This window comes from Hyperoodon ampullatus, assembly GCF_949752795.1.
Source record: "Hyperoodon ampullatus genome assembly, chromosome: 13".
In the NCBI taxonomy this organism is placed as follows: domain Eukaryota; kingdom Metazoa; phylum Chordata; class Mammalia; order Artiodactyla; family Ziphiidae; genus Hyperoodon; species Hyperoodon ampullatus.
The window spans coordinates 64,303,507-64,331,316 of record NC_136926.1 but is presented as its reverse complement, the minus strand read 5'-3'; the positions used below and the strand labels follow the sequence as shown (position 1 = coordinate 64,331,316).

The 27,810-nt window shown below is 36.5% G+C and overlaps 1 protein-coding gene across 2 annotated transcripts in view; it reads left to right on the top strand.

Annotated features, from left to right (window-relative positions):
• SMAD2 (SMAD family member 2) overlaps positions 1 to 27,810 on the top strand; it is a gene marked incomplete at its 5' end in the record, with an annotated part of 69,473 nt that overhangs the window by 6,010 nt on the left and 35,653 nt on the right. The window contains 2 exons of one of the 2 annotated variants that reach the window (XM_079717383.1): positions 25,906 to 25,995; positions 27,048 to 27,241. In XM_079717383.1, the coding sequence (XP_079573509.1) occupies positions 25,906 to 25,995; positions 27,048 to 27,241 (284 nt within the window). The remainder of the gene's footprint in view (positions 1 to 25,905; positions 25,996 to 27,047; positions 27,242 to 27,810) is intronic. The other variant, XM_079717384.1, reaches the window with a different exon arrangement.

The window sequence follows — 27,810 nt, the reverse complement described above, 5'->3', positions numbered from 1 at the left end:
AGTATAACATTTATTTATAAAATCAATTCATCAAAACAATGAAACATTTTATAAATGCAAACTAGAACTTTGAGATAATCAGCCTCAGCATCCAACTTGTCATTTTCTTTCTGTACGTTCTGTGTATAAGTTGTGAAGGTGCTTGTAATGAGCACTTCACTATGGTCCTGTGAAACACAGTTTGAAAGACACTTTGCTAAGACCCTTAACCTTTATCTGGTGCCTACATTTACAGTTCTTTTTTTTTGAGGGAGCTCATGCTCTAGGACCCTGGTATTCAGAGCCCTTTTGTGTATATGATATATTCTTCCATAGGGCATTTTTATCATTTACCTTATCAGGGAAAACATCCAACTGCCCTAGAACCTAGGTTCCTTTATAAAATTATAGGATTATTACCCAGATTAATTAACATCTATAATTTTAAATTTAACTCTCGATGCAACAAGCGTCATCCCCACTTTTCTTGTCCCATTCACGTAATGTATTGGCTTTAAAGAATTCATTTCTCAACTTAGAATCAACCTAGCTAAAATAATAAGCATTTAAAAAATTATAACCATCTTTTATTTTCTCAGCATCTTTGGTCTCTTTCCAGTCTTATCTGGAGCCATTCCAGTTTGCCCAGACTATGTGACTAACCACATTCTAGGAAGATCATTATTATTGGGGACAACATTTAACTATATTGTTTGCTCCTTCTCCTGCCTGTCTTGTAGTAAAGTGTTTCCAGGCCTATGTCGTCCCTACTGGTGATACAAGTAAATGTACCACTACCATCTAAGGCAGGGGTCCCCAACCCCCAGGCCACGGACTGGTACTGGTCCTGGTCCTGGTCCATGGCCTGTTAGGAACGCGGCCGCACAGCAGGAGGTGAGCGGCGGTCGAGTGAGCGAAGCTTCATCTGTATTTACAGCTGCTCCCCGTCGCTCGTGTCACCGCCTGAGCTCCGCCTCCTGTCAGATCAGCGGCGGCATTAGATTCTTTTAGGAGCGTGAACCCTACTGTGAACTGCGCCTATAAGGTATCTAGGTTGTGCGCTCCTTACGAGAATCTAATGCCTGATGATCTGAGGTGGGGCTGAGGCGGTGCTGGGGAGCGGCTGCAAATACAGATTATCATTAGCAGAGAGGTTTGACTGCACAGAGACCATCATAAATCAGCTGCTTGCAGACTCATATCAAAACCCTGTCAGTGAGTGTCAAGTGAAAACAAGCTCAGGGCTCCCACTGATTCTGCATTATGGTGAGTTGTATAATTATTTCATTTTATATTACAGTGTAACAGTAATAGAAATAAAGTGCACGATAAACCTAATGTGCTTGAATCATCCTGAAAATACCTCCCCCACCCCCCCACCCCGGTCTGTAGGAAAAGTGTCTTCCACACGGTGGTCCCTGGTGCCAAAAAGGTTGGGGACCACTGATCTAAGGGACCTGAAATTGACAGTACCACACATAGACTGTGAAGATGGAAAATAGTAGTAAAACACCAGTTTAGGATATTCTTCAATCTTGTGTTAAATCTTACCTGGTAATTGGACTGAAATGACTGGGTCCCACATGTCTCTTGTACTCTGTTCTTCACATTCTTTTTGTTTTTCCTCTTTCAGTTCGGGTATTTTCTATTGACCTAAGTTTGAGTTTACTGCTCCTGTTTTCTGCTATGTTCAGTCTTCTGTTAAACATATCCGATAAGTTCTTAATTTAAAATACTATATTTTTCATTTTTAGTATGTTCCTTTGATATTATAGATTCTGAATCTCTATTGAAATTCTTCACCTGTTTTTTCTATTTTCCTGAATTTTCTTTAATATATTTATAGTAGTTATTTTATAGTCCCTGTCATCTCTAATATCTGGATCATCTTTAGGTCTGCTTCTGTTATTGTCTGTTCATTCTTTTGATTATCATCACATTTTCCTGCCTCTTCACGTGCTGTGTAATTTTGATTGTACGCCATATATTGCATACAAGAGAATTATAGATGCTGCAAATGATGCTTTCCCCTGTCAGGTAGATAGGCTGACCACCTTAATCTTCTCAGGGGTTGAGCTGGGTTGAGGCTTGGTTGCCATTTTAATTTGATTTAGTCTACACTGGCACGTACCTTTTCTGCAAATAAGATTCTCCTGGGATTTTGCTTAAAAGCCTGGCAGGTCTCTGTCATCCACTCCCTCAGACACTGTGGGAGATTCACTTCTACTCGTCTTCCATAGTTTGAGTTTGGCTCTTGAGCGTCCTGATGTTTGCATTTTTAAAATCAGGCAGATGTCTTTGAGGAAGGAGAATCTTGTGATTGTCAAAAGTTTGACTGTGTTATTTTCTTCAATAGAGTTTTTCTTCCCAGACGGAGCCTGATGCTCAGCCTGTACCTAGAATCTGCAGGTGACCCCAGGGAAGGAAATGACAGACAGTTGTCAGTTCACCAGAAAGTGTTCTCTCTTCTCGCAGTCTTTGTTCATTTGGATCTCATTACTTTAATAGCTCTCCATTGTCTTTGAATAAGTATTTTTTGTTATTTTTTCCCCCCTAGTTGTTGCAATAGGGAATATTAGCCTGCTATGACCTGCTTATATCTTACCTGGAAGCAAAATTGTAACAGCTTTTGAAAGTGGGACTCTTCTGATATTTATTCAGAGACCTGAAATCTGAGAACTGATTGCAAGTAACCTACACTGAGAATTGAGGTGCTATACCATTCATGCAGGACTTGCAGAAAGGATTAGCTGAGATAAGTATTGCTACAGTTAACCCATCACTGACCTCTGAGCCATGTAAATAAAATACAAGAGTTTGTGGAAGGGATCCCATGTGAAAACTTGGGAGAGAGTAGGGTATGCTGTGGCATTTCCCCTTTCTTCATCCAAATTGAGGGGCTTCAGGGAACTTCTCAGTTTGACATGAGGTTTGGGAGATAAATAGACTGGTACCTGACTGTCACCTGAATAGAGGCTAAAAAGTGAGAGAGCAGCTGGAGCTGCTCCGGTATCAGTAGAATGAAGGAAGGGCACTGTTGGAATGGTCTGCACGTTCAGAGCGCAGTGCAACAAAGGTGCAAGCATTTTCCCATGGGCCAGGTGGACTTTTACTAAGGTAGTTGAAGTTGGCTTGTCTTGAACAGATCAAGAGGCTCAACTTGGAAAGTCAGAGTGACCCAAGCCAAACAGCCAGAGAAATTCCTGCAACAGGAACTAACTACAGGGAAGAGGCTGCATTTGGGCTTCTGACCTTATAAGGCTGTTCCCTCTTTCCCTCTTCCCCTAAAACCCCCTCTTCTTGATGTTCCAGAACCTACAGGGCCCTTAAAAGTAACAGCTAGAGAGTTCTGGAAGAGGTGAAATTAGTAAAATTGAATGAGAGAATAAAGTTTTGATTTGGATCAGGGTAGTAAAATTTTAATTTCTGCAAAGAGGTTTATTGTGTTTTATATATATAATCTATTTGGGTGTGACTAGAACAGCCATGGGATCTTTTTGAAATTTTACACAGAAAGGAGGAAAACAGTTTGACAGGAGCTTGCTTGAGGGTAATGATATGGGAAGACTCAACAAATCCAGCTTTTAAAATAAGCTGTCTGTATTCTCCTTTTGAAAACTTGGGAATCCAAATTTAATGGTGCTGGGTACAGGTAGACTATATGGGGAGAATGGAGGAATGTTACATACATCTGCATGAAGTATGTAGCATTTTAACAACTTTTTTTCTAAACAGAAACTATCTGACCATATACCTGTTAAATTATCCAATGATGCTTTATTTCCAAAGAGACAATTTTATTACAACTAGAGTTTTCTTCTATTACCATCACATTTTTTTCCCTTGAACTGTTAGTTTAATCTCTGTTCTCAAAATCCAACATTACTGTAGCTTTGCTTTTGGGTTATTATGGGAAGCACTGTGAAATGGTTGTCTTGAGACTCTTATGAAACTATGATCATGAATAGTGCTTAAATTAGAACTGAAGTATATAAGATTTTTGATTCACTCCCGCATCCCAGACCTTTTTCTTTTATGAACTTTGCTTATCTTTCTGGCTTTTTAACTTATGTAAGAAGAGGTTATAGTTTTTCCCTAACTTGGTTTGCTCCATGTTTGCTAAGCCAGTGGGGAAGAGGAGGTTAAAGGGAGGCTGTATTTGTGTTAAGGATGCTGTAAAAGTTCAGAGTCAGATACTGAACAAAAATTTATAATGAAAAGTAATTTAAGGAACTTAAAATAATTTTTCCCCATAGTTATTATGTGATGGCTTATATAATTTGCATTAACTGTATAAAACATTTTAACTTCTTCATGGGAAAGCACACTGTCAACTTCAAAGTGCTATACAAATGTGAGTTAATTTTTATTTTGTAGGGTGCTAATATTAAAATTGTCAGATTAAAAAACCTTTCCTTTATAAAGCAGAAACTAACACACCATTGTAAAGCAATTAGATGTTTTACATCCAATAAAGCAATTTAACATCCAATAAAGATGTTAAAAAAAAAACCAAACACCTTTCTTTACAACCAACTACAACATCATAAAAATGTGTGATTAATAAGTTGAGTTTTTACAGAACTCTGTTCTGTAGTGCGACCCTTGTTTTATGTTTTATGCACTTAATTTAAGAAATTGGAATGACCATGTACTTACATTTTCTCTTAGGATTTCTTTTGTCTTTCAGGATACTATTTAATTGTTAAAAACAGAGAATATATATTAAAATAAATTTAGAAAATCCATCAGCTATATTATTAAAATAAGTGCTCCTGAGCCTATTTTGGTGTTAGCTTTTTTCTTCTTCTTCTTAAGTAAAAGTTTGTTGTTTTGGAAGGGCTTGAAATATTTTGAGCAACTATTATTTTTAGAATTGATATTTAAATCTTTTCAATGATAGGGACTATTTTACTTGTGTGGGAGATATTTTGTTATTTTTCAAAGGCAGTAGAAACATCTAGCAAGATCTCAAAGTAGTGTTTTCAACATAACTTTAAAGGGAAAGGTAAAAAATTTTTTCAATCATCACTTGGTCCTTTCTTCTGCTTCTAAAAAGAGCTGTTCCAAACCAAAGAAGAAGAGTATCAGTTTTATCTTATTGGACTCTATGGAAATTTTATTGTCTCCCCCTATTTTAATTTGGGAGTAGCTCTACTAATTTCCTTGTCCAAAGAGTTTTTTTTTCCTGAGAAATTATAACTCTTACAGTGAAATCTCTAGTTTTTATAATTAAGCACATTCTATAATGCTTTACTTATCAGAGATTCTATACCAAAGTTATTGTTTTAATTTTGTCTTGCTATGTTTTTATTTTTAGTAACATATAAAAGACAGAATAGTGTTGGTAATTAAGAATGCAGCCTCTCTCCCCGCCACTTGCTAGCTGTATGACCTTAGACATGTCACTTTATCTCTGTGCTTCCATTATCTCATTTGTCAAATGGGGTAACTGCCTAAATTGTGGGTTGTTGGAAGATTAAGTAATTCAGTATGTATAAGGACTTAGTGCTATGCTTGAAATATAGTAAGTGCTTAATCAGTGTAAACTATATGTGGGGTGGATCCCTCCCCAAGTTTGATTTTGATGTGAGACTGATGAAGCCAAACATGTACTGAAAGGGCATGAAAAAGATTATTGCTCATATGATGAGGCTTTCTGGGGAAAGCAGGGCAGGCTCCCAAACTGGTCCAAAAATTACTTGAGAAAGGAGTGACAGGAGACATGGGGCTGGGGTGATAATTCCTGCAGTCCTGTGTGGGCCCAGACTTGCCTGGTTTAAAATTCTCACCAGCCCCAAGGGCTTCCTTATCAGCTTGCTCAGATTTGAGGCAGAGGGGATGAGGACATGATGGGACTCGAAACTCTTAACAGTCATATATCAAGAATGGAGTCAGATTCCTCATTAAACTCAATAAGGATAAATGAAAAGTAAACCACACCTAGGTGCATCATAGTCAAACCCATGAAAGAGAAAGTCTTGAAAGCAGCCATGAGCAATGACATGTTATATACCGGGGAACAATGATGTGAAGGACAGGTGACCTTATGCAGAAGCGAGAGGGTCAGAAGATTATAAAATGATATCTCTGAGGAGCCGTAACCATAAATGTGTATCTACTTAATAAAAAAAGCTTCAGAATGCATGAGTGAAACTGGATAGAATTAATGGGTCAAAATGACAAATTTTGGTAATAGTAATAGTGGTAATAGTTGGAGAGTTCAGTTAGACCAAAAAAGTAAGTAAAGGCATAGAAGATCTAAATCTAAAATCAGTATAGTAACAGTCTTTTCAGGTGCTCTTGGTAACATCACCAGGAAAGACTGTTTGCAGGGCACAAGTCTCAATAAATTTTAAAAGATTGAAATCAACAGAGTATGTTCTCTGCCAACAGTAGAACAAAATTAGAAATTAATACCAGCAAGACATATTAAAAATGGAAATTATCATAATTCTTTGACCCATGGGTCATGAGCAAAATTAGAATATATATCAAACTAAATGATAATCAAGTTATACCATATCAAATAAGTGGGATGCAGCTAAAACAGTGCTTAAAGGGAAATTTATAGCTTTAAATAATTATACTAGAAAAGAAAAGTTATCTAAGACGTCACCTAGGGAACTAGGAAAAAAGGTCAAAGAAAATGGAAAGTAAGTAGAAGGAAGAAATAATAAAAATAAGAGCAGAAAATCAGTGATTAGAAAAGAGACAACAGAGGTGATAATTCCAAAAGCTGATTATTTAGAAAGATCAATAAAATTGAATAAACTCCTATAATGCTGATGGAGAAAAAAAAGAGAGCACCCATAACCATAAATTAGCTATGTATGAAATGAAAGAGATATTATCATGCTAGATCCTACAGACATTAGAAGCATACTATGGATATATTTTAAGCAACTTTATGTCAATAATTTGTAATAGTCAAATTTCTTTAAAAACATGTTACCCTGGCTGGTGCAAGAGGAAGTGGAAGATTTGGATAGCCCTATAATCAATTAAAGAAATTAAATTCATAATCAAAATCTTTCCCACAAAAAAAAACTCCAGGTCCAGTTGGTTTTACTGGTAAATTCAAGCATTTGAACAAGAAACAACATCAATCTCATAGAAACTCAGAAAAACAGAGTTATTTTATGAGGTCAGTATAACCCTGATAGCAAAACCTGACAAAGATGGCACCAAAAGGAGAAAATTTAGAGATTAATACTTGTCATGAACATAGGTTTAAAACATTGTTAACAAAACATATACTCCAGCAGTATACAAAGAGCACATCATGACTGAGTGAGATTTAGCTCAACAATGCAAGGTTAGTTTATAATATTCAAAAATTAATCAGTGTAATGCACAGCACTAAAAAAGGAGAAAAACAGTGTTGATCACTTTACTTGGTCAGAAGCATTTAACAAAAATTCATCCATTCATGACAAACACTCCCAGCTAATGAGAAATGTAAAGACGTTTCCTCAGTCTGATAAAGGACATTTAAGAAAAACTGACGGCTTAAGAATATACTTACTCACAAAATAATATGTTTTCCCTAAGATCAGAAGTAGGACAGGGATGTCCATTCTTGTGTCTTCTTCAATTCATTATTTTAGTAGAGGACCTAGCCAGTGCAATGAGGCAGGAAAATGTAATATAAGAGGCATAAAGATCTGAAAGAATGGGTCAAAACTCTTGCTTTTTGTAGATGATATGATTATGTAAGAAACCTTAAGGAATCTACAAAAACAGTCACTAAAGCAAACAAGTAAATTTAGCAAGGCTTCATTTTACAAGATCAGTTGTATTTTCATAAATATTAACAGCAGACAAATGGAAGTAATATTAAGAAAACAATTCTATGAATAGTAGCACCAATAAAATTAAAATACCTAGGAATACTTTTTTTTTTTTTTTTTTTTTTTTGCGGTATGCGGACCTCTCACTGTTGTGGCCTCTCCCGTTGCGGAGCACAGGCTCTGGACGCGCAGGCTCAGCGGCCATGGCTCATGGGCCCAGCCGCTCTGCGGCACGTGGGATCTTCCTGGACCGGGGCACGAACCCATGTCCCCTGCATCGGCAGGCGGACTCTCAACCACTGCGCCACCAGGGAAGCCCCAGGAATACATTTTTTTAAAGACAAGATCTGTACACTGAAATTTCAAAACCTTAATGAGAAAAATTAAAGAAGACTAAACAAATGGGGAGAGAATTCTTCTCATATAGCCAGATATGCTTTTATCAGACTTAGACTCCCTTAGATAACAATTATAAACTCTGCACAAAATAAAAAAAAAAGGCACTAGAGAATGAACAAACAAAATAGACATTTTGAAGGAGATTTGACCCATGGAAGAAGCAAGTGACATGAGGTGAATTTTCTGTTCTTATAGCTTTTATCCATGCAGAATGTGCAGGGTAGCTACAATTTCAATATGAAACCTGCCTTTTCTGTCCTGAAGAATTAGAGATCAGAGTTTAGGACAACCACAGTTGCTGAAGAGTGAGAGGAGAATTCTGGCATGGAGAGAGCCACAGAAGGGGAGCCCCAGATTTTCCTTAAAAACTTTGCTGAAATCACTAGGCTGGTGAAAAACTAATTGGAATTGTTCAAAGACAGAGTTTGAGTGCGAACAAGTTAATTGCCTGCCAAAACAAGAACAGTTAACACTTAGAGGAATATAACAGAATCTAGCATCTCCATCATGTAATGTTCACAGTGTCCAGCATACAGACTTTAAGTTACTCAATGCATGAAGAGCAAAGAAAATGTGATTCTTTCTCAGGAGGAGACCAATGGAGACCAACCCTGAGACAGCCTTCATGTTGGAACTACCATACAGTAAATTGACAGACATACCATGTTTGTGAATTGGAGCACTCAGTAGTATTAAGTTAGTTCTCTCCCAGTTTAATCTGAATCAAATTAATCTCCATCAAACCCTAAAAATATAAATGTTTTTCATAGAATATATAAACTTATCCTAAAATTTAGGACCTAGAATGTCCAAAGCAATCTTAAAAAAGATCAACGAAGTTAGAAGACTTAAATTATCTGACTTCAAGACTTTCTGTGAAGCCACAGTAATCATACATTGTGTTTCTGGCATAAAAACAAACAAATAGATAAATGGGATAAAATAGGGAACCTTAAAAGAGATACTTGTATGGTTGTTTGATTTTTGACAGATTTGCCAAAGCAATCCAGTAGGGACAGGAAAGTCTTCAATAAATAATACTGGGAGAACTGGATTCTCCATCTGGAAGAATGAACCTTGGCCCCACCTTAAACCATTCAAAAGAATTCCAAATGGATCATAGTTCTCATCTAAAAGTTAAAACTATCAAGCTTGTATAGGAGAAGACGTTTGTGACTTGGAGGTAGGCAAAGGGTTTTTTTCTTTAAAGGATATGGAAAGGAATAAGAGGAAGTTGTTAAGTTAGACTTCATCAATATTAAAAAGTATTCCATCAAAAACCATTAAGAAATGAATAAACAAGTCATGGAGTGGAAGAAAATATTTGCAAAATATATTTCTGACAAGAGGGTTGTATCCACACTTTATAAAGAACTTCTGTAACTCAGTAGTGAGAAGAGGAATAGCCTGATTTTAAAAATGGGCAAAAGATTGCCAATTTCCATCACAAAAGAAGATATAGAAAGGGCCACTGAGCAAATGGAAAGTGTGCAGTATTGTTAGTCATCAGGAAAACGCAAATTGTGAAACAGTGAGATACCACTGCACAACCACCAGAATGGCCTATAGTGGGGAAAAAAAACACATCAGTGATTGCCTTTGGGGGTGGGGGAGGGGATTACAGGGATTAACTGAGAAAGGGGTAGGAGGGAATTCTTGGTAGGACGGAGGGTTACCCAATTTATGTATTTGCTAAAACTAACAAAATGGTACCATTAAGATTTGTTTGACACTGTGTAAATGTTACCTCAAAAAAAGAGTGAGCAGTGAGCTCTAGTTAACAGTATACGCATTCTTTAAGGTCTAGATTTCAAGTATCTACGACTTAATTTTGAACGCATCAAAAAATAAGATGGATTGATAAATAGATATTGGGGCAAGGACAGCATGGCTCAGAGCCTTTATTGGAGTTTTCCAGGGAAGGAATGACAGTGCTGGGTAGATACGCTGAGTTAAGTTTAGGATTAGATAGTTTTAGTAATTTTGGCCAGTCTCTGGACTGTAGGGGTGGTTTCTAGTTGTCCAGTACCTAGCCCTAGGGTGATTTAGGGCAGGAAGAATATTGGCTTGGTGTGTGTCAGAGTTTGATTAAATAGGTAGGAGTGTGAGCTCTGGATCGGTTGGTTTGTGTTTCAAAGGTGAGCTCTCAAGGGAGTCTCTTGACACCTCTAGACCTGGGAGGGGTAGTCTCTCCAGGATCAAGGCTCCAAATGCCAGAGTATCAAGGATACAGAAAATAAGAAAACATAGTTAATACATGTTCCTATAAAAGTTTGAAACTACAGATGTTAAACCATCATTCTGCAGAAGTATACCTTGAAAAATATAGGCTTTTAAGCCAGCCAGAAGTGGATGTAAATCCTGGCTGTTTCCTCAATAGCTTTGTGACTTTTTGAGTTATTTAACTGCTCACATTTATTTCTTTATATGAAAATAATGGTCATGTTAATTCACTTTATAGGGTTGATATGAGTATAAATTAGATAATACATATGAAGCACTTTGAATAGTGCCAGGTACATAGCAGATGCTTAAAATAAATGTTGGCAATTTGCTTAAGTTTTCTGTAGCCAATGAAAATTTCTTAATTGTTCACTTGTATCCTTTGCTGATTTGTTAAGAACAAGGTTGTACCTAAAGCTCCTTTCTTGGTGATGGAGTGAAGGTTAAAAACGATCTGGAAGTAGGCATTTTCTTTTTTTCCATTGCCCATCCCTCAGCTGTATAATGGTGATGAAGTGAAGTATACAGACACATGTAGTACATATACTTACAGAGACTTTATTTTTTTATTACAGCTATCAGCTCTTGATTCCTGAGGTGATATAAACTTTTAGTCTTGCTAATCATATACAAAATGGAAGGACTGATCTGTTATAAGTAGAAATAATTTTGCATGGGTGGGGCTTTCCTTGTGGCACAGTGGTTAAGAATCTACCTGCCAATGCAGGGGATACAGGTTCGATCCCTGGCCCGGGAGGATCCCACATGCCATGGAGCAGCTGGGCCTGTGGGCCACAACTACTGAGCCCGCATGCCACAACTGCTGAGGCCCACGTGCCTGGAGCCTGTGCTCGGCAACACGAGAAGCCACCGCAGTGAGAAGCCCGCGCACCGCAACGCAGAGTAGCCCCTGCTTGCCGCAACTAGAGGAAGCCCGCACACAGCAACGAAGACCCAAAGCAGCCAAAAATAAATAAATAAATAAATACATTAAAAAAAAATAAGTAAAAACAGGAATGCTTTAGAAAAAAAAATATTTTGAATGGGTGGTTACAGATTATTCCGTAGCAGTCCGTATTTCATGAGTACATCAGTAATCGAGCTGGAGCCTCAAGTGAAGTTTCTTTTGTTGAACCCTTTCATTTTACTCAGTGTTCAGCATTGCTTATATGGGTTTCCCCAGTGACAGTCTAGATCCTACTCCTTTTGATTTGTAGAAGAAATATACTCTTTAGACAAGAAGTTCGTGAAAAATAATGAATTAGTAAAACATAATGAGGCTTATTACTTTTGACACCGGTAGTTTAACTGCTGCAGTAAATTGTGCAGATACCGTAGGGACAGTACAACTTGTTTAATGGTTTATATGCTTCTGTGGTATGAGCCTTCAAAGTCAGTGTTATTTTCTTGAGCTTAGTTCACATTACTTCTATCTCCTGATAACAAGTATACAAATAAATATACGTCCTTAATTCAAAAAGTATATTAATTAACAAACAACGTCTGTTTGAACCAAAGTTCAAAATGTTAATGTAGATTTGTGTATAAAATGCCTATACACATATATAGTTGGTAAATTGTACACTAGATTTTAAATTTTATCTTCAGTTTTCAAAGGTTTATTCTGAGATGAAAAAAAGCTTTAATGTATTGGTTTTGCTGATAATTATTGTAAAAGTGATTATAGGGCAATTCTATAAGGATTTCTTCCTGGTTTACTACAAAGTCATCTGGTTAGTCCGGTGGTCAACTAATATACTATATGCCATAGAGTTTTTTTTTTTTTTGGCAGTTTAGTGTCCTGATGATTTTAATAGCTGTTCCAGCCTCTTTTTCCCAGATTTTTAAAATTCAGTCTATGTAAGCAAGAAAGTTTCACAGTTGATAATCTGCCTTTAAGAAATTGTGTTTTGCTCGCCGCAACTAGAGAAAGCCCACGGGCAGCAACGAAGACCCAATGCAGCCAAAAATAAATACATAAAATAATAAAATGAAATTTTAAAAAATTAAAAAAAAAAGAAATTGTGTTTCATACAAAGGATTGCAGGACTTTGCTGAGATTCTAACATGGACATGCTTGCTTATCTGTGAATTGATGCAGGGACAGCATCATAGATGACTTATGGTCTATTACATTTTATTTCAGCATAAATTTATAATCTATGTTAATTGCATTGGTGAACAATATCAAATTTTGATCAGGCAGGTAGAATTTATCTGAGACCAATTTTTGTTTTTAACCAGTTAGCATGGTATTTTTTAAAACTAAAGAGTTTTTAGACTGTCCTGAAGTCAGATAGTCAAATTTAGGAGATGTTGCGCTAATGTGTATGGGATAGTGCTATCACTGTAGTTAATTTTGTAATTAATAAAATGTAATACTTTCTTTAGGATATGTGGATTTCACCTAGCAGGTATTTTTATGAGTTTAATGTTTTCAGACCCATCCTTCTCTTCCTTACTACTTGTCAATAGCTTGGTGTTGTGCAGGTTGATACGTTTCACGTTCAAGTAATGTATAGACATTTTTGTGGACTTCTCTTAATGTTGTTTAAATGCTTATACATTTATTTATGTATTTTTGGTTGTGTTGGGTCTTCGTTGCTGCGCACGGGCCTTCTCTAGTTGTGGCGAGCGGGGGCTACTCTTAGTTGCGTTGCATAGGCTTCTTATTGCGGTGGCTTCTCTTGTTGCGGTAGGCGCACGGGCTTCAGTAGTTGTGGCACGCGGGCTCAGTAGTTGTGGTTTGCGGGCTCTAAAGTGCAGGCTCATTAGTTGGGGCTCACAGGCTTAGTTGCTCTACGGCATGTGGGATCTTCCTGGACCAGGGCTTGAACCCGTGTCCCCTGCATTGGCAGGCGGATTCCTAACCACTGCTCCACCAGGGAAGCCCTGTTTAAATGTTTAGAAACATAATTTAGTGTAAACTTATGCTTATCAAAAGGCTGATTTATACTGAGTTCTATAACCAAGAAAATTCTAACATCAAGTTAATAATTTGTTAATATTGATTTTCTGTTTCCATTGTGATTGTGCTGCTGAATGACTAAGGTTCTTTTGAGGCCAGCATACTACCATGTGCCCTGTGTTGCTAAATTCTCTACCTCTTTTCTCTAAGCCTACTATGAAACATAATTTATTTAGCACATCCTGATATCATTTGGCCTTTTTGGAGTGATTTCATCATTTACATGTTAAGTCAATCTCTCTACTTACCTTTGGTGCTGAGGTGATTGTCAAACCCAGATCCAAACCCAGACACCCAGATGATGCAGTCGAACAAGACTAGTGCTTACCAGGTTATCCAGAATATGTGTTTAGAAGATTTATGTAAAGTTACTATTTACTCAGAATAAAAATGTAACTTAAAAAATTATTGTAGGAACCAAACAGACCCTTGCCAGTACTATATTTGAGGTGCCCAGGGATCCCCAGGTTTTAGTCACAGAAATGCTGATGTAGGTGGTGAGAAAGTAGAAGCTCAGAAAGCTCTTGGTGGGGTGGAAAGCATTGTTGGACAAGAGTGGGCTGGAATCCTGGCCCTGCCACTTGTTAGGAATCTGACCTTGGTGAGATTGTTTTACTATCCCTCAGAGGCTCAGTTTCCTCGAATTTAAAGTGAGATAATAATGCACAGCCTGCAGGTGATTATAAGGTCCATAATATATTTAAAGTCTTACATAGTACCTGACATGTAGCAGCTAACTTATGAAGGTAATTGCTATTACATATTTCATTGGTTTTAAGATGCACATTTTTTCACTTTGGGATGCATCATATAAATAAATTTGGAAGTTTTTCCTTTTAAGTTTAACACAAGATAATGTTGCATTTTAGATTTATTGAAATAAGGAATGTGCAAAAGACTTTTATAAAATAGTTGTTACAATTAGTGCTATTTCTCTAACGTTTTTCCTGTGTTTGTTTCTTTTAATATCTTTTAGGAACTGTACATACTTGCAGTTGTAACTTGCCACTCCTTGTGAACAAACTGAAAACCTGAGAGATCCATTTTCCCCACTGTTATTTAAAGTATTATGATTTAGTGTGCCTAGGAACGTTGTGGTCCAGTTTTTATGCTATAAAAATATTAATTTAGTCACCAGATACCTTGCTTGCTAGGTGGTAGGTATACAGAGACCTTTGGGAGCTCAAGGTCTTATGGGGATTATTTTCCCCATAAATAAAAACTTTGGTTAGTAAGAATCTTTAAGGAAGAGGGAATGATTAAAACCACCTGATTTAAATCCCCTAGACTGGGCTTCCCTGGTGGCGCAGTGGTTGAGAGTCCGCCTGCCGATGCAGGGGACACGGGTTCGAGCCCTGGTCCGGGAAGATCCCACATGCTGCGGAGCGGCTGGGCCCGTGAGCCATGGCCACTGAGCCTGCACGTCCGGAGCTTGTGCTCCGCAACGGGAGAGGCCACAACAGTAAGAGGCCCGCGTACCGCAAAAAAAAAAAATCCCCTAGACTACTAAGTCTTAAAAATTGACCTGGTTTGCTAGGTATACCTATAAAAGAATTAGTAGTTAAGTCAAAAGGTGGCTAGGAAGGGGCTGTTGACATAAATGCATGTGGAAGAAAATGGGTTCCAAAGGCCCATGTTATATAGAGAGGACATTTTGCTAGAAGAGAATAAACAGGGCTCGGGCTGGCATTTTATTATCTCCTTTAGTAATGCCCAGAGTGAGCTGAAATGACGCAGAATAGGAAATAACAGTCTGTACTTCTTAGTTATCTAAGGTTAGAAGCATATCTTTTAATAGAAATGTCAAGACGACTTGACTTACATTTTATTCTGCGGCAGTATTCTTTTGTTTGATTTGTTTAATTTGATAAAAGGCAATACATTCACATGGTTTAAAAATCTGTGTATGTTTCATGTGTACATGCATTCATAAAAACAGAGCAAACAACCATCGAAAAATTTACCCTTCCCTCCCTCTCCCCACCTCAAGTAACTCCTGTTCACGTGTGTGTGTGTGTGTGTGTGTGTGTGTGTCTTTCCCATATGCATGTGCAAATACTTAAAGTTTTAATTGTCCTTTTTTACACAGAATAGCTTACTAAAATATTGTACATTTTTTTTCACTTAATTTATATTTTAGAGATCTTTCCTTATCAGTTCTTAGGGAACTTTATCATATACTAAATAAACATCCGAATTTTTTTGTTGCTACTTTCCATTTTGATTATTATTTCATTGTCTGAAGTTCTTCTTTTCCCTTGTTTGTATTTTTAGGTAAAATTTTCAAATAGTAAAGTACACAAATCACAATGCTTAGTAGGATTAGATCTGACAAATGCATATACAGTGTATCAAGATACAGAACATTTCAATCACCCAGAAAGTTCTTTCATCCTCTTTCCCCCTAGAGGCAACCACTGTTGCAATTTTCTTCACTTCCAGTTTGTTTTGCCCCTTCTAGAACTTTATGTAAATGGAATCATTCAGTATCTAGTCTTTCATGTTCAGCTTCTCTTGGTCAGCTAAATATTTCTGAGATTCATCCATGTTGTGTGTTCTTTTTTTTCCAGATGTTTTGCTTTTCAAGATCTTTTGCATTTCCATATACGTGTTAGATCAGCTTGTCAGTTGCTATAAAAATACCTTGCTGAAATCATGATTGCAATGGATTTGAAAAAATAGAGCAGATATTATTAGGGAATTAGGGAAAATGGACATCTTGAGTCATTTAATCTAATATATTGTATTCCTTTATATACTTAGGTTTATTTAATATCTTTCAGCAAGATTTTTAGTTGTTAGTAAACAGGTCTTACACATCTTGCATTAAATCTTTTGTCTAAGTATTTTATGTTTTTGACACCATTGTAAATGGAATTTTAATTTTCAAATAGTTTATTGCTGTAGTAGAAATATAATGGATTTTTATAAGTTGCCATTAAATCCTACAACATTGCTAAATTCACTAATGAGTTCTAGATGTTGCTTCAGAGACTTTCTCTGTAAACCATTATGTCATTGTTCAGAAAAAGGGTTTTTATTCCTGCTTTATTGAGATTATTGCATATGAAAAATATAAGTTTAAGGTATACAGTGTGATGATTTGATACACATATAGCAGAATGATTACCACAATTAAGTTAGTTAACACGTCCATCCCCTCACATAATTACCTTTTTGTGTGTGTGTGTGGTGGTAACTTTTAAGATCTACTTTCTTAACTTTCATATATATGATACAGTACAGCCATACCTTGGAGATACTGTGGGCTTGTTCCAGACCTCACAATAGGACAAATATCTCAATAAAGTGAATCACTAGAATTTTCTAGCTTTCCAGTCTATACAAAAAGTTACGTTTATGCTATGCTGTAGTCTGTTAGGTGTGCAATAGCATTATATCTTAAAAAATAAAAACAGTGTACATACCTTAATTTAAAAATACTTTATCGCTAAAAAAAAAATGCTAGCCATCATCTTAGCCTTTAGTGAATGGTAGTCTTTTTGCTGATGGAGAGTCTTACCTCGATGTTCCTGGCTTCTGACTGATTAGAGTGGTGGTCCTGAAGCTTGGAGCAGCTGTGGCAATTTCTTAAAATAGGACAACACTGCAGTTTGCCACATCGATCGACTCTTCTTTTCACGAACAATTTCTCTGTAGCATGCAATGCTGTTTAATAGCATTTTACCCACAGTAGAACTTCTTTCAAAATTGGAGTCAGTCCTCTCAAGCCCTGCTGCTGCTTTATCAACTAAGTTTATGTCATATTCTAAATCCTTTGTTGTCATTTCAACAACCTTCACCATATCTTCACCGGGAGTAGATTCCATCTCAGGAAACCACTTTTTTTCTCATCCATCAGAAGCAAATCCTTGAAAGTCTTATGAGATGGCAACAATTCAGTCATGTCTTCAGGCTTCACTTCTGGCTGTTTCCACCACATCTGCAGTTACTTCCTCCACTGGAGCCTTGAACCCCTCAAAGTCATCCACGAGGGTTGGAATCAAATTCTTCCAAACTCCTGTGAATGTTCTTAATGGCAGCTAGAATGGTGAATTCTTTCCAGAAGGTTTTCGATGGACTTTGCCCAGATCATCAGAGGAATCACTATCTATGGCAGCTACAGCCTTACGAAATGTATTTCGCAAATGATGAGACTTCAAAGTCAAAATTACCCCTTGATCCATGGGCTGCAGAATGGATGTTGTGTTAGCAGGCATGAAAACAACATTAATATCCTTGTACCTCTCCATCATTGCTCTTGGGTGACCAGGTGCATTGTCAGTGAGCAGTAAAAATTTGAAAGGAATCTTTTTTCTGAGCAGTAAGTCTCAACAGTGGTCTTAAGTTATTCAGTAAACTATGTTGTACTCCAGGCTTTGTCATCCAGGCATTGTTGTTCCATTTATAGAGCACAGGCAGAGTTGATTTAGCATAATTCTTAAGGACCCTAGGACCCTAGAATGGTAAATGAGCATTGGCTTTAAAGTCACCAACTGCATTAGTCCCTAATGAGAGAGTCATTAGGAGAGTCAGCCTATCCTTTAAAGCTTTGAAGCCAGGCATTGACTTCTCTCTAGCTGTGAAGTCCTAGATGGCATCTTTTTCCCATATAAGGCTGTTTTGTCTACATTGAAAGTCTGTTGTTTAGTGTAGCCACATTCATTAGTTACCTTAGCTAGATCTTCTAGATACCTTGGTGTCACTTCTACAGCAGCACCTTCACCTTGCACTTTGATGTTACAGAGATGATTCATCTCTTTCCTTAAACCTCATGAACGAACCTCTGCTAGCTTCAAACTTTTCTTCTGCTATTTTATCACCTCCTTTAGCCTTCACAGAGTTGAAGAAAGAGCCTTGTTTTGGATTAGGCTTTGGCTTAAGGGAGTGTTGTGGCTGGTGATTCGTATCAGCAGTAAGGCTGTTTTTGCTTTTTTTTTTTTTTAATCATTTTTGTGTTCACAGGAGTAGCACTTTTAGTTTCCTTCAAGAACTTTTCTTTTGCATCCACAATTTGGCTTACTCTTTGGTGCAAGTGGCCTAGCTTTCGGCCTATCTGGGATTTCAACATAACATTCTTGATTAAGCTTAATCATTTCTAACTTTTGATTTAAAGTGAGAAATGTACGAATCTTCCTTTCCCTAGAACACTCAGAGGCCATTATTGGTTTATTAATTAGCCTAATTTCAATATTGTTTTGTCTCAGGGGATAGGGAGGTGGTGGGGGCAGAGATGGCTGGAAGGTGGAGCAGTCAGAACACATACAGCATCTTAGATGGGTGTGATTCATGGTTCCCCCAAACAATTGCAATAGTAACATCAAAGATCACAGATCACCATAAAAAATATAATAATAATGAAAAAGTTTGAAATATTGTGAGAATTACCAAAATGTGACATAGAGGCATGAAGTGATCAGATTCTGTTGGAAAAATGGCACCAGTAGATTTTGCTCGGCTCAGGGCAAATCTTCAATTTGTAAAAAAAAACAAAAACAAATACACAATATCTGTGAAGCACAATAAAATGAGGTATGCCTGTATCGTTAATTATAGTCACCATGTTGTACGTTAGATCCCCAGAACTTTTAGTTCATCTTTTGACCTACATCTCCCCGTTTCCCCCATACCCCTGGCAACCACCATTCTACTCTGTATTTCTTTGAGTTTGGCTGTAAAAAAGCAGTTTTATTTCTTCCCTTTCTAATATTCTTTCTTTTTCTCGCCCCTGGCTACGACCTCCAGTACAGTGTTAATTAGAACTATATCATTAAGTCATTAATTTAAAATATTTTTTCTTTCTAATATAAACATTTAAGCAATAAATTCTCCTTTAGCCCCCTTTCCCCAATTTTTTATATTGTGGAGTCCTTATATAAAGTATTTTCTACTTTATTTTGTCATTTCTTCTTTAACCCATGGGTTACTTAGATGTATGTTGTTAATTTCCAAATATTTGGGATTTTCCTAAGTATCTTTCAATCATTGATTTTTAATTTAATTCACTTATGGCCAAAGAACATAATCTATAGGATTTCAAAGTTTTAGAATTAACTGTCCTCAGCATGTGGTCTCTCTTGTATTTTTTTTACCAAGGACGTCACAATATGTAACTCAGAAGTAAACTCAGTTTAGATCTCTGTAGATTATTCATTCATTTAACGTTCAGTTGATACCTAATAATACAAACCATTTCTCTGAAATAGTTCATTGATCTTAGATCATTGCCTTTGACTCCAGATAATTACTGATCAGTTTCTCTTGGATCCCAGTGTTAAATAGAGGTGCCTCAGGCCTAAAGGGAAGGCAAGGGCAGTAGTACTCTTGTCTCACTCTTCTGTGCTTCTGTTTAATGCCTACAGTAAGCATGGAACCTTTCTACTTTTGTCTGTTTTATATAAAGGAATTCCCCATAAAGTTCACTCATTTATCAAGTATTTTTTGAGTCACTGTCATTGTGCTAGATCCTATCTTGTCCTTTGACTTTGTTCAAAAAACACTGACTATACCATAGGATCCATGGATGACTTCTCATTACATGCCATTCTTTTTTAAATACATAATGATGAAAACTGATAGAGTTCCCTTGGGAGGTCTTGAACTACATGTCCCCATACACAAAGACTAGAAGGGAAGAGAAAATTGTCCTAAGTTTGGTCTGGTTTTTTGAGTGATGTAATTTGAAAGCCATTTCTGGGAAGAAATTAGCATTTCTAGAAAAATTTAGGCAGTTTTCTAGCCTCTTCTAAAGAACCAGGCACCCACCCACCCGCCCACCAGCTGATTGTCAGGCACTGTTTTGCTCTCTTTTAAATATTCCATGTGCACTTGAAGAGGATTCTATAAATGTCAGTTAGAAGGTGGTTGATAGTATTGTGCAGCTCTTCTATGATACATAGGTTTTTTTTTTTTTTTTTTTTGGTAGTGTGACTGTCCAAAGAGTTACTGAGATTACTCTGATGGCTTATTTGTTCATTTCTTCCTTTAGATCTGTCAGTTTTTGCTTCATGTATTTTGAAACTGTATTTTTAAATGCTTAGAGGATTGTTAATGTCTTCTGATGAATTGTCCCTCTTAATGTCTCTTTCTACTTTGGTAATATTCTTAGACTTGAAGTCTTATTATTTCTGGTACTATGCTTTATTAAACTTATTGCTTGTATGAACTATGTATTTCCACTCTTGTATTTTCAGCCCATCCATATATTATATTTAAAGTACATCTTTTTTTGTAGACATTTTGCATCCTGTATTCATTCTGACAAGTCTCCGGCTTATTGGAGTGTGTGGTGTATTTATGTATAACGTTATCGTTGATGGGTTGGACTTACTCTTTGTTTTACTCTTTACTCTGTTTTCGGTTATCTATTTTTTGTTATTTTCTCCTTTCTTTCCTTTGGGCTTATTTTTTAGTATTTCATTTTAGTTTTCTATATGCTCTTTAGTTACTCTCTTTCACCCTTTGTGTGTGGGGGGGGGAGTTGCTTTCACAGCGACAATATGCATCTTTAGCTTTGCAAAAATGTAGTGATTTTTTAAACACCTCCTGTTGCTTCTGCTGCCATTGTCATAAATTACACTACATGCTTTTAGAGTTACAGTTTTTTTCTGTAGTTGGTCATCTCCTTTTTGTAGAAATTAAGAGATGAACAGAATATTGTCTTTTATATTTACTTACATACCTATACTTTCTAGTTTTTTAAAAAAATTTCCCCCTGATTTAGAGTTTCCATCTGTTGTCATTTCTCTTTATCCTGAAGAATTTTCCTTTAAGCATTTCTTTGTGCAGAGTCCGCTAGAAGTCTCTCAGTTTTCGTTTATCTGAACACATTTTTGTTTTGACTTCTTTTATGAAGGATATTTTTGTTGATTATAGATTTTAGGTTGAGGGTTTTTTGTTTGTTTGTGTTTTTTCCTTGCAGCTCCTTAAAGCTGCTGTTCCATTATCTTCTGGCTTCCATTGTTTCTGATGAGAGATTGTTATTCACGTCTTTATGCCTTTACATGTATAAATTGCTCTGCTTTGGCTGCTGTCAAAGTTAAACAAAACTGCACGTTGTTGGTTAAAAGTGGTAAAAACAGATTTTATTCAGTAACCATTCCAGCAGGGGTAAGATCTGAGCCCAATTCCAGTTTGCACAGAGGTGACTGGGAGAATGAGGGAGCAGCAAGGGGTTAATGAGTGGGGTCTGGAACAGAGTCAGGGAAGTGAAAAATTACCCAAAAAGTGGGTACGAGGTTTGGTCAGTGTCCATGTGATTTAGGCCACCTGCGTCTGCTAAATGGCATTTATCGGAAGTTAGACTTCTGCCTTCCCTCAGAGGGCAGACTGGAAGACGGAGACCCCATTTTTCCTGGTGATTGGTTACATTTCAAAGGAATGGTTTTCAGGTCCTCCACTCCTGAGTTGTAGGAGTCATGTATACATTTCAAAGAGACAGGAAGGATTTACAAGTTGTAAGCTTTTTAAATAGATGCGCTAGGAAAAGGAGGTCAGGGGCCTATGGACCAGTATTGGCTGGAACAAATGGTAAATTCTTTTGGCAGCCTTGCGCTTTTCCAGGCAGGAACTCAGTAGGGTCTGGGTCACACCAGGGACGAGGCCTTAACGTTGCTAGAAGCCATGTTAGAGTTTGGTCAAGTCTCTAACTGCAGGGGTTTGGATGGAGTCCTTTGTGCCAAGTTTTTATGCTTCTCACCAGCTTAAAGATTTTCTTTTCATCTTTTGTTTTTAGGAGTTTGACAGTGATATTCCCAATATGTTTTTGGTTGGTTGTTTTGTATTTAAACTGCTTGGTATTCACTGAGTTTCTTGGAAATTTAAGGTTAGGTTTTCACTGAAGTTGAAGATTTTTCAGCCATTATTACTTCAAATTTTTTTTCTTGTTTGTTCTTGCTTCCCCTCTTTCTGGGACTGCACATGTTACTGAGACTGTTTATTTTGTTATTCAGTCTTTTATTTCAGTTCTGATTAGATAATTTCTATTGATCCATCTTCAAATTCACCAACTCTTCTGTCTTCTCCAACCATCAGGTTAATTTTTATTTTCTGATTTTGTAATTTTCAGTTCTAGAGTTTTCATTTAATTTGTTTTTATAGTTTCCATTACTCAGCTGAGATTCCCATCTGTTCATTAAGTCCACGAACATATTCATAATAGTTACTTTAAAATTCTTGTCTGTTAATTCATCTTGGGGGTCTGTTTTTACTGGGGGTAACGTTTTCTTATTTCTTCACATGTTTAGTATTTTGTGATTTTTATACTGGATATTTGGGACAAAATATTTTAGAGACTAAATTCTCTTATCTTTCTCTGAAGAATGTTGATTTTTATTCTAACAGATAGTTTTGGGTGACCTCAGAGTGCAAACTGCCTCTGAGAAAAAGAACAGCTGAAATCTCAGCTTAGTTCTTTCAGGCTTTCAAGCACTGGTTTTCAGCAGGCCTCCGCAGTCTCTCCCACATGCATAGTTTAAGGGTCTGGGCAGAGTTCATACTCCTATTCAGATTTTTTTTTCCCTTCGTGGCTTCCTTCATTATGGGATTTCCCCTCTTCTCTTTCCAGCCTTTCCGGCAGCCCCAAATCCACCCTCTGATTCTGCAGGTCCTTAAAACTGCTGTTTTCTGATTAAGGTCTAGTTGCCCTGTGTAGCTTACACTGTGGGGTGCCTTTGGATATAGAGCCACACAAATGCAGCTCTCATCCAGTACAGTTCCCCCCTTAGAAAGGCTGACTTCCCTTCAATTTGTATCTGTTTTTGGTCTCTCTCCACTGTTATCAAATAGTTGATTTTATTATATTTTCAAATTGTTAATTTTATTATATTTTGTTCAGAGGCTCTCATTTTTATCCAAAGGAAGATTTGCCTAATTGAGGCTACTCTACTGGCAGAACCTCTATTCTGTTTTGTTTGTATATTCTTTTGTTAATTGCATACTATTTCCATTACTTAGGATTTATAATGTGTTTCAGGATCTGGTAACGGCCAGTTTCTTCTTTGTCAGAGTTTTCCTGGTCATTCTTGTTTATTTTGATACACTATATTTCAGGTAATTTTATCAGGGTCTTAAACAATTTTTTAAAATTTTTATTGGCTGCATCAAATATATAAATTTGGCAGAACTGATATCGCTATGATGTTATCTTCCTGTCTAGGAAGATGTATGTTTTTCTCTTTGCTCAGTTGATTTTTGTGTTCTTTAGTAATAATTAAAATGTTTCTTGGTGTAGTTTTTTTTTTTTTTTTTTTTTTTTTTTTTTTTTTTTTTTTTTTTTTTTTTTTTTGTGGTATGCGGGCCTCTCACTGTTGTGGCCTCTCCCGTTGCGGAGCACAGGCTCCGGATGCGCAGGCTCAGCAGCCATGGCTCACGGGCCCAGCCGCTCCGCGGCATATGGGATCCTCCCAGACCGGGGCACGAACCCGTATCCCCTGCATCGGCAGGCGGACTCTCAACCACTGCGCCACCAGGGAGGCCCCTTGGTGTAGTTTTGACACATTTATAATTACATTTATTCTAGGTGCTTTGTATATTTTGTTATAAATTGATTCTTTAAAAAAAATTCATATATAAACAAGGAAAAATTTTACTTTATAGAAGCAAATTTATTATTTTCAAATAAACCTTCCAATTTGTGTGAGAGAGATTATAATGATCAATAGAACTGAGGCTTAAATACACCCTGTGATGGCAGTGGGAAAGTGGCCGAGTTTGAGTTGGGATTTAGGTCTTTCTGCCTCTAAATCGGTTGCCTGTTTTTAACAACTACTGCTTATTGTTCTCTGATATATTTCAAGGCTTGAATAAAGCACAACTTAAGCTCTTCATACCCTATTACATTCTGGTTCTCATGTCAGTTCCAGAGTTACTTGAGTGAAATGTTCATTTTAGTCTCATAAGAGTAGAATAGCTTCATTATCTACTCTTTTATCAATCATTTTCCTCAAATTATTTTCAAAGAGAGAAGAGTAAGATGCATACTGTTCCTTCTGAGGTTTAAATTCGGATTCATGTGACTCTAGAATTTAGTTGATTTTATTGTGTTTTAAACTACATGGTGCTGTATGTTTCCAGTAGATATTTGATAAATATCCGAATTAAAGGACCATTTATGTGATGGTTGTTTAGTCAGTACATCTTTGGGAAAAAAGGAAAGGTCTGAATTATCCTCCAGTTCGGTTTTTTCTGACTTTTGTAGTCTGAGAAGTGGAAGTTAGAAGCCTAAAAACCAAGGGAATCTGTAAAATGTCTCAGAAAGCTGCTGGAAAGTGTCTGAAAATGTATTTTTAAAAACCATCCAGTATTATACTTACTGTAGCCTCCAAAGCATGGCGTGAAATGTTTCTGCAGCCCAGTGACTGTGCAGAAGGCCCTGTAGCGCTGAAGCCCTGAAGCTCTGAAGCCCTGAAGCCCTGAGGCAGCCCACTTGATGTATTGTCCAGCCACAGGAAGACAGCACTTTTCACCAGTGCCCTTTGAAATGCTGATTGAGTTAGCTCATTAGCAAAGTATACACCTGGAATTTAACCAGTTGTTTAATTTGATTTTCAAAAGTTGTTTTGAAATATCTTTCTCTTCCTTTAAATTTTGATGATTTTGTAATATGTAAGAAATGGAATAGAGTTTCCGAAATTATCTTTTGACTCTAATTTTAAAAGTATGACTTATAACTGAGACCCCTTTGGCTGTCATTAGTTCCATTCCAGACTGTTTTTAAGCTCCTGTTCTTTTCTCCTTTTCTTCTCTTCTCCCACAGATGAAGTGGTGGCAGGGAAAATAGGCAGACTTATCTCTGGGCTGCCCTTGTTCTGGAAAGAAATGTGGAAGAAAAATTTTGAGGTCTTTCTGGTGTATGCCTTTCAGGTGTATTAATGAGAAAAACTGGATATAGCAACTTTGTCATATTCATACTATCTTTTATGAATTTTGTCCTTTCATGTATCTTTAGTCCTCATACCAATTTCTTAAAACTTTTAAGGTAGTATGCTGCGCTAGAATGACTTCAAAATCCATTTCCTTGTCCTTTACAGTAATAAGAGAGCAATAATAATTTTCAGAAAAACTGAATATATATGTATCTCAAACAAATAACCTGGAAATCTTAACTGTGGGTATATGTCTATTTCAATTGGAATTTTACCTATATTAAAAATACTAGTTGACATCCATTTTTAGATAAGTTTTTTTAAAAAACTGGGTTATAAAATGAAGCACTGTTAGTAAGGCTAATGGCATAGGATCCTTTGTTGTGAGTAGAAGAAATTGGAAAAGGCATAGGTATGATTTCATTAAGCTAGAGAGCATTGGTGTTCACATTTTAAAAACATAATCATAACTTATCTGGAGTCACATGTTCCATTTTATTGGCTTCCTTCATATAGAAAATATAGAAACCAGCACTAAATGCCTGTGAAAAAGTGAAGCAATGTATATTTTCTGGGTGAAGGAAGTATTCTGTACATTTTCCATGTTTTACATCATGGTAATTTGAATAACCATGCTTCCATGTTCACATCAATTTTTTGTTTTTCAATTTATGCACAGCACTTGCTCTGAAATTTGGGGACTGAGTACACCAAATACGATAGATCAGTGGGATACAACAGGCCTTTACAGCTTCTCTGAACAAACCAGGTGAATATTCTGCCCTCTATCGAATCCTAGAGATCTTGTGGGAGGGAGGGTGTTTTGGAAGACCTATAGTGGGTTGCTTAGTAAATAATTTTGCCTTGGATGTTTCCTTAATGTAAAATAAGGCATGGCATTTAAAATAACTGCTTGCCAGTATTAAAAATATATTAAATGTTTCAGCTGATGTTTTATCAATGAAATTCTAGTTTTGAATCTTTTTAAAATTATTGCATCCCCTAAAGAATAGAAACTTTGATAACTATATTCTCATTTTAGTGTGAGGTTAGATTATAATCTGTTGTTGGCCTAATTTTTAAGTAGATACATAACCAGTTTTTGCTAAATTTCTTGCTGTCATCTAAATCTCATCTGTATACTAATAAGTACATACTTATTTACTGAACCCCTTATATCACAATTAATGCCAGGCTAACTCGTTTTTATGTTACCTTTTTTTTTCTCACCTTATTCTCTTTTTTGAGCATATTGGTATTGGTCCATTTCATCTCATCATATTCATCACCATCTGCATTTATGTGTGAGCTATATAGAAATATACCTCAGTACTCAAAACAATCACAACTGGGTAATGAGTTACATTAGTTTTAGTAAGTTACTTTTACATCATTGTTGGTATTTATCATTCTTCACACTAGTTCCTTTTTTTGATAATTCTGTCACCTACAGAAATAATGCCCTTAAAAGCCTCCCTAAATAAGAGTTTGATTCACTGAAGATGAAAGTTGTTGACAAAAGTTTTTCAAGTATAGCTATATGATACTTTTTTTAAAAAATCACTTTTTCCCCAAGCGGTTACCCGTTCATTGACATTTGAGTCATTTATGTAGCATATTTATAAGAAACATACCCTACTGTTGCTGCTTACTTTTATATGAGATCCATTAGATAACACATTTTTCTTCCTTGTACTCACTAAAACTAACTAAACGTCTGTCATTCCTTTCCTTATGCTCTTATTGTACTAATTTATCTCAATTGAGAACATTTATTTTTTTTTAAAGTTCCCACCTTTCTTTTCCCTTGCTTCCCAATAGGTCTCTTGATGGTCGTCTTCAGGTATCTCATCGGAAAGGACTGCCGCATGTAATATATTGCCGATTATGGCGTTGGCCTGATCTTCACAGTCATCATGAACTCAAGGCAATTGAAAACTGCGAATATGCTTTTAATCTTAAAAAGGATGAAGTATGTGTAAACCCTTACCACTACCAGAGAGTTGAGACACCAGGTAGGAAAAGTAGATTTTTTCCCCTTGTTTTAATTAAATGCTGGAACTTAAGTGTATTAGGTACTCTTATACTTAATTGACCCAGGGAAATTTTGGTATAAAACTCTAATAAGTTACCTTAAATTCAGTATATTTTTTGACAGTAATTAAAAATACTTTAAAGTTTTTTAACACATGTTATGGGAAAATATATCTTAGAGGGAAAGATACCTTAGTTTCTTGGAATAGCAAGCATTTCACATCAAAGTACATATCTAGGAAATTCTAATCCCACAGATACACAGTCTGCTTAGAACTGAATGATATGTCTTATTACTTGTCTGCTGCACTACCTGTTTTCAGTAATTTTGCTCTTTGTTTTTTCGATGTACTCTAATGACATCATTTGCATCTAAGCAGTTGGGTAAAACTCATAGCAGGACTTTCAATTTACTTAGCTGTATACTTGAAACTTTCTAAAAGAATACAGCTATATTTTCAAAAAATACCCCAAATCTGATTTAACAAATCTTTCTGCAACCTTTCCGATGAGGATTTATGAACTTCTATGGTAATATAATATTACCAGG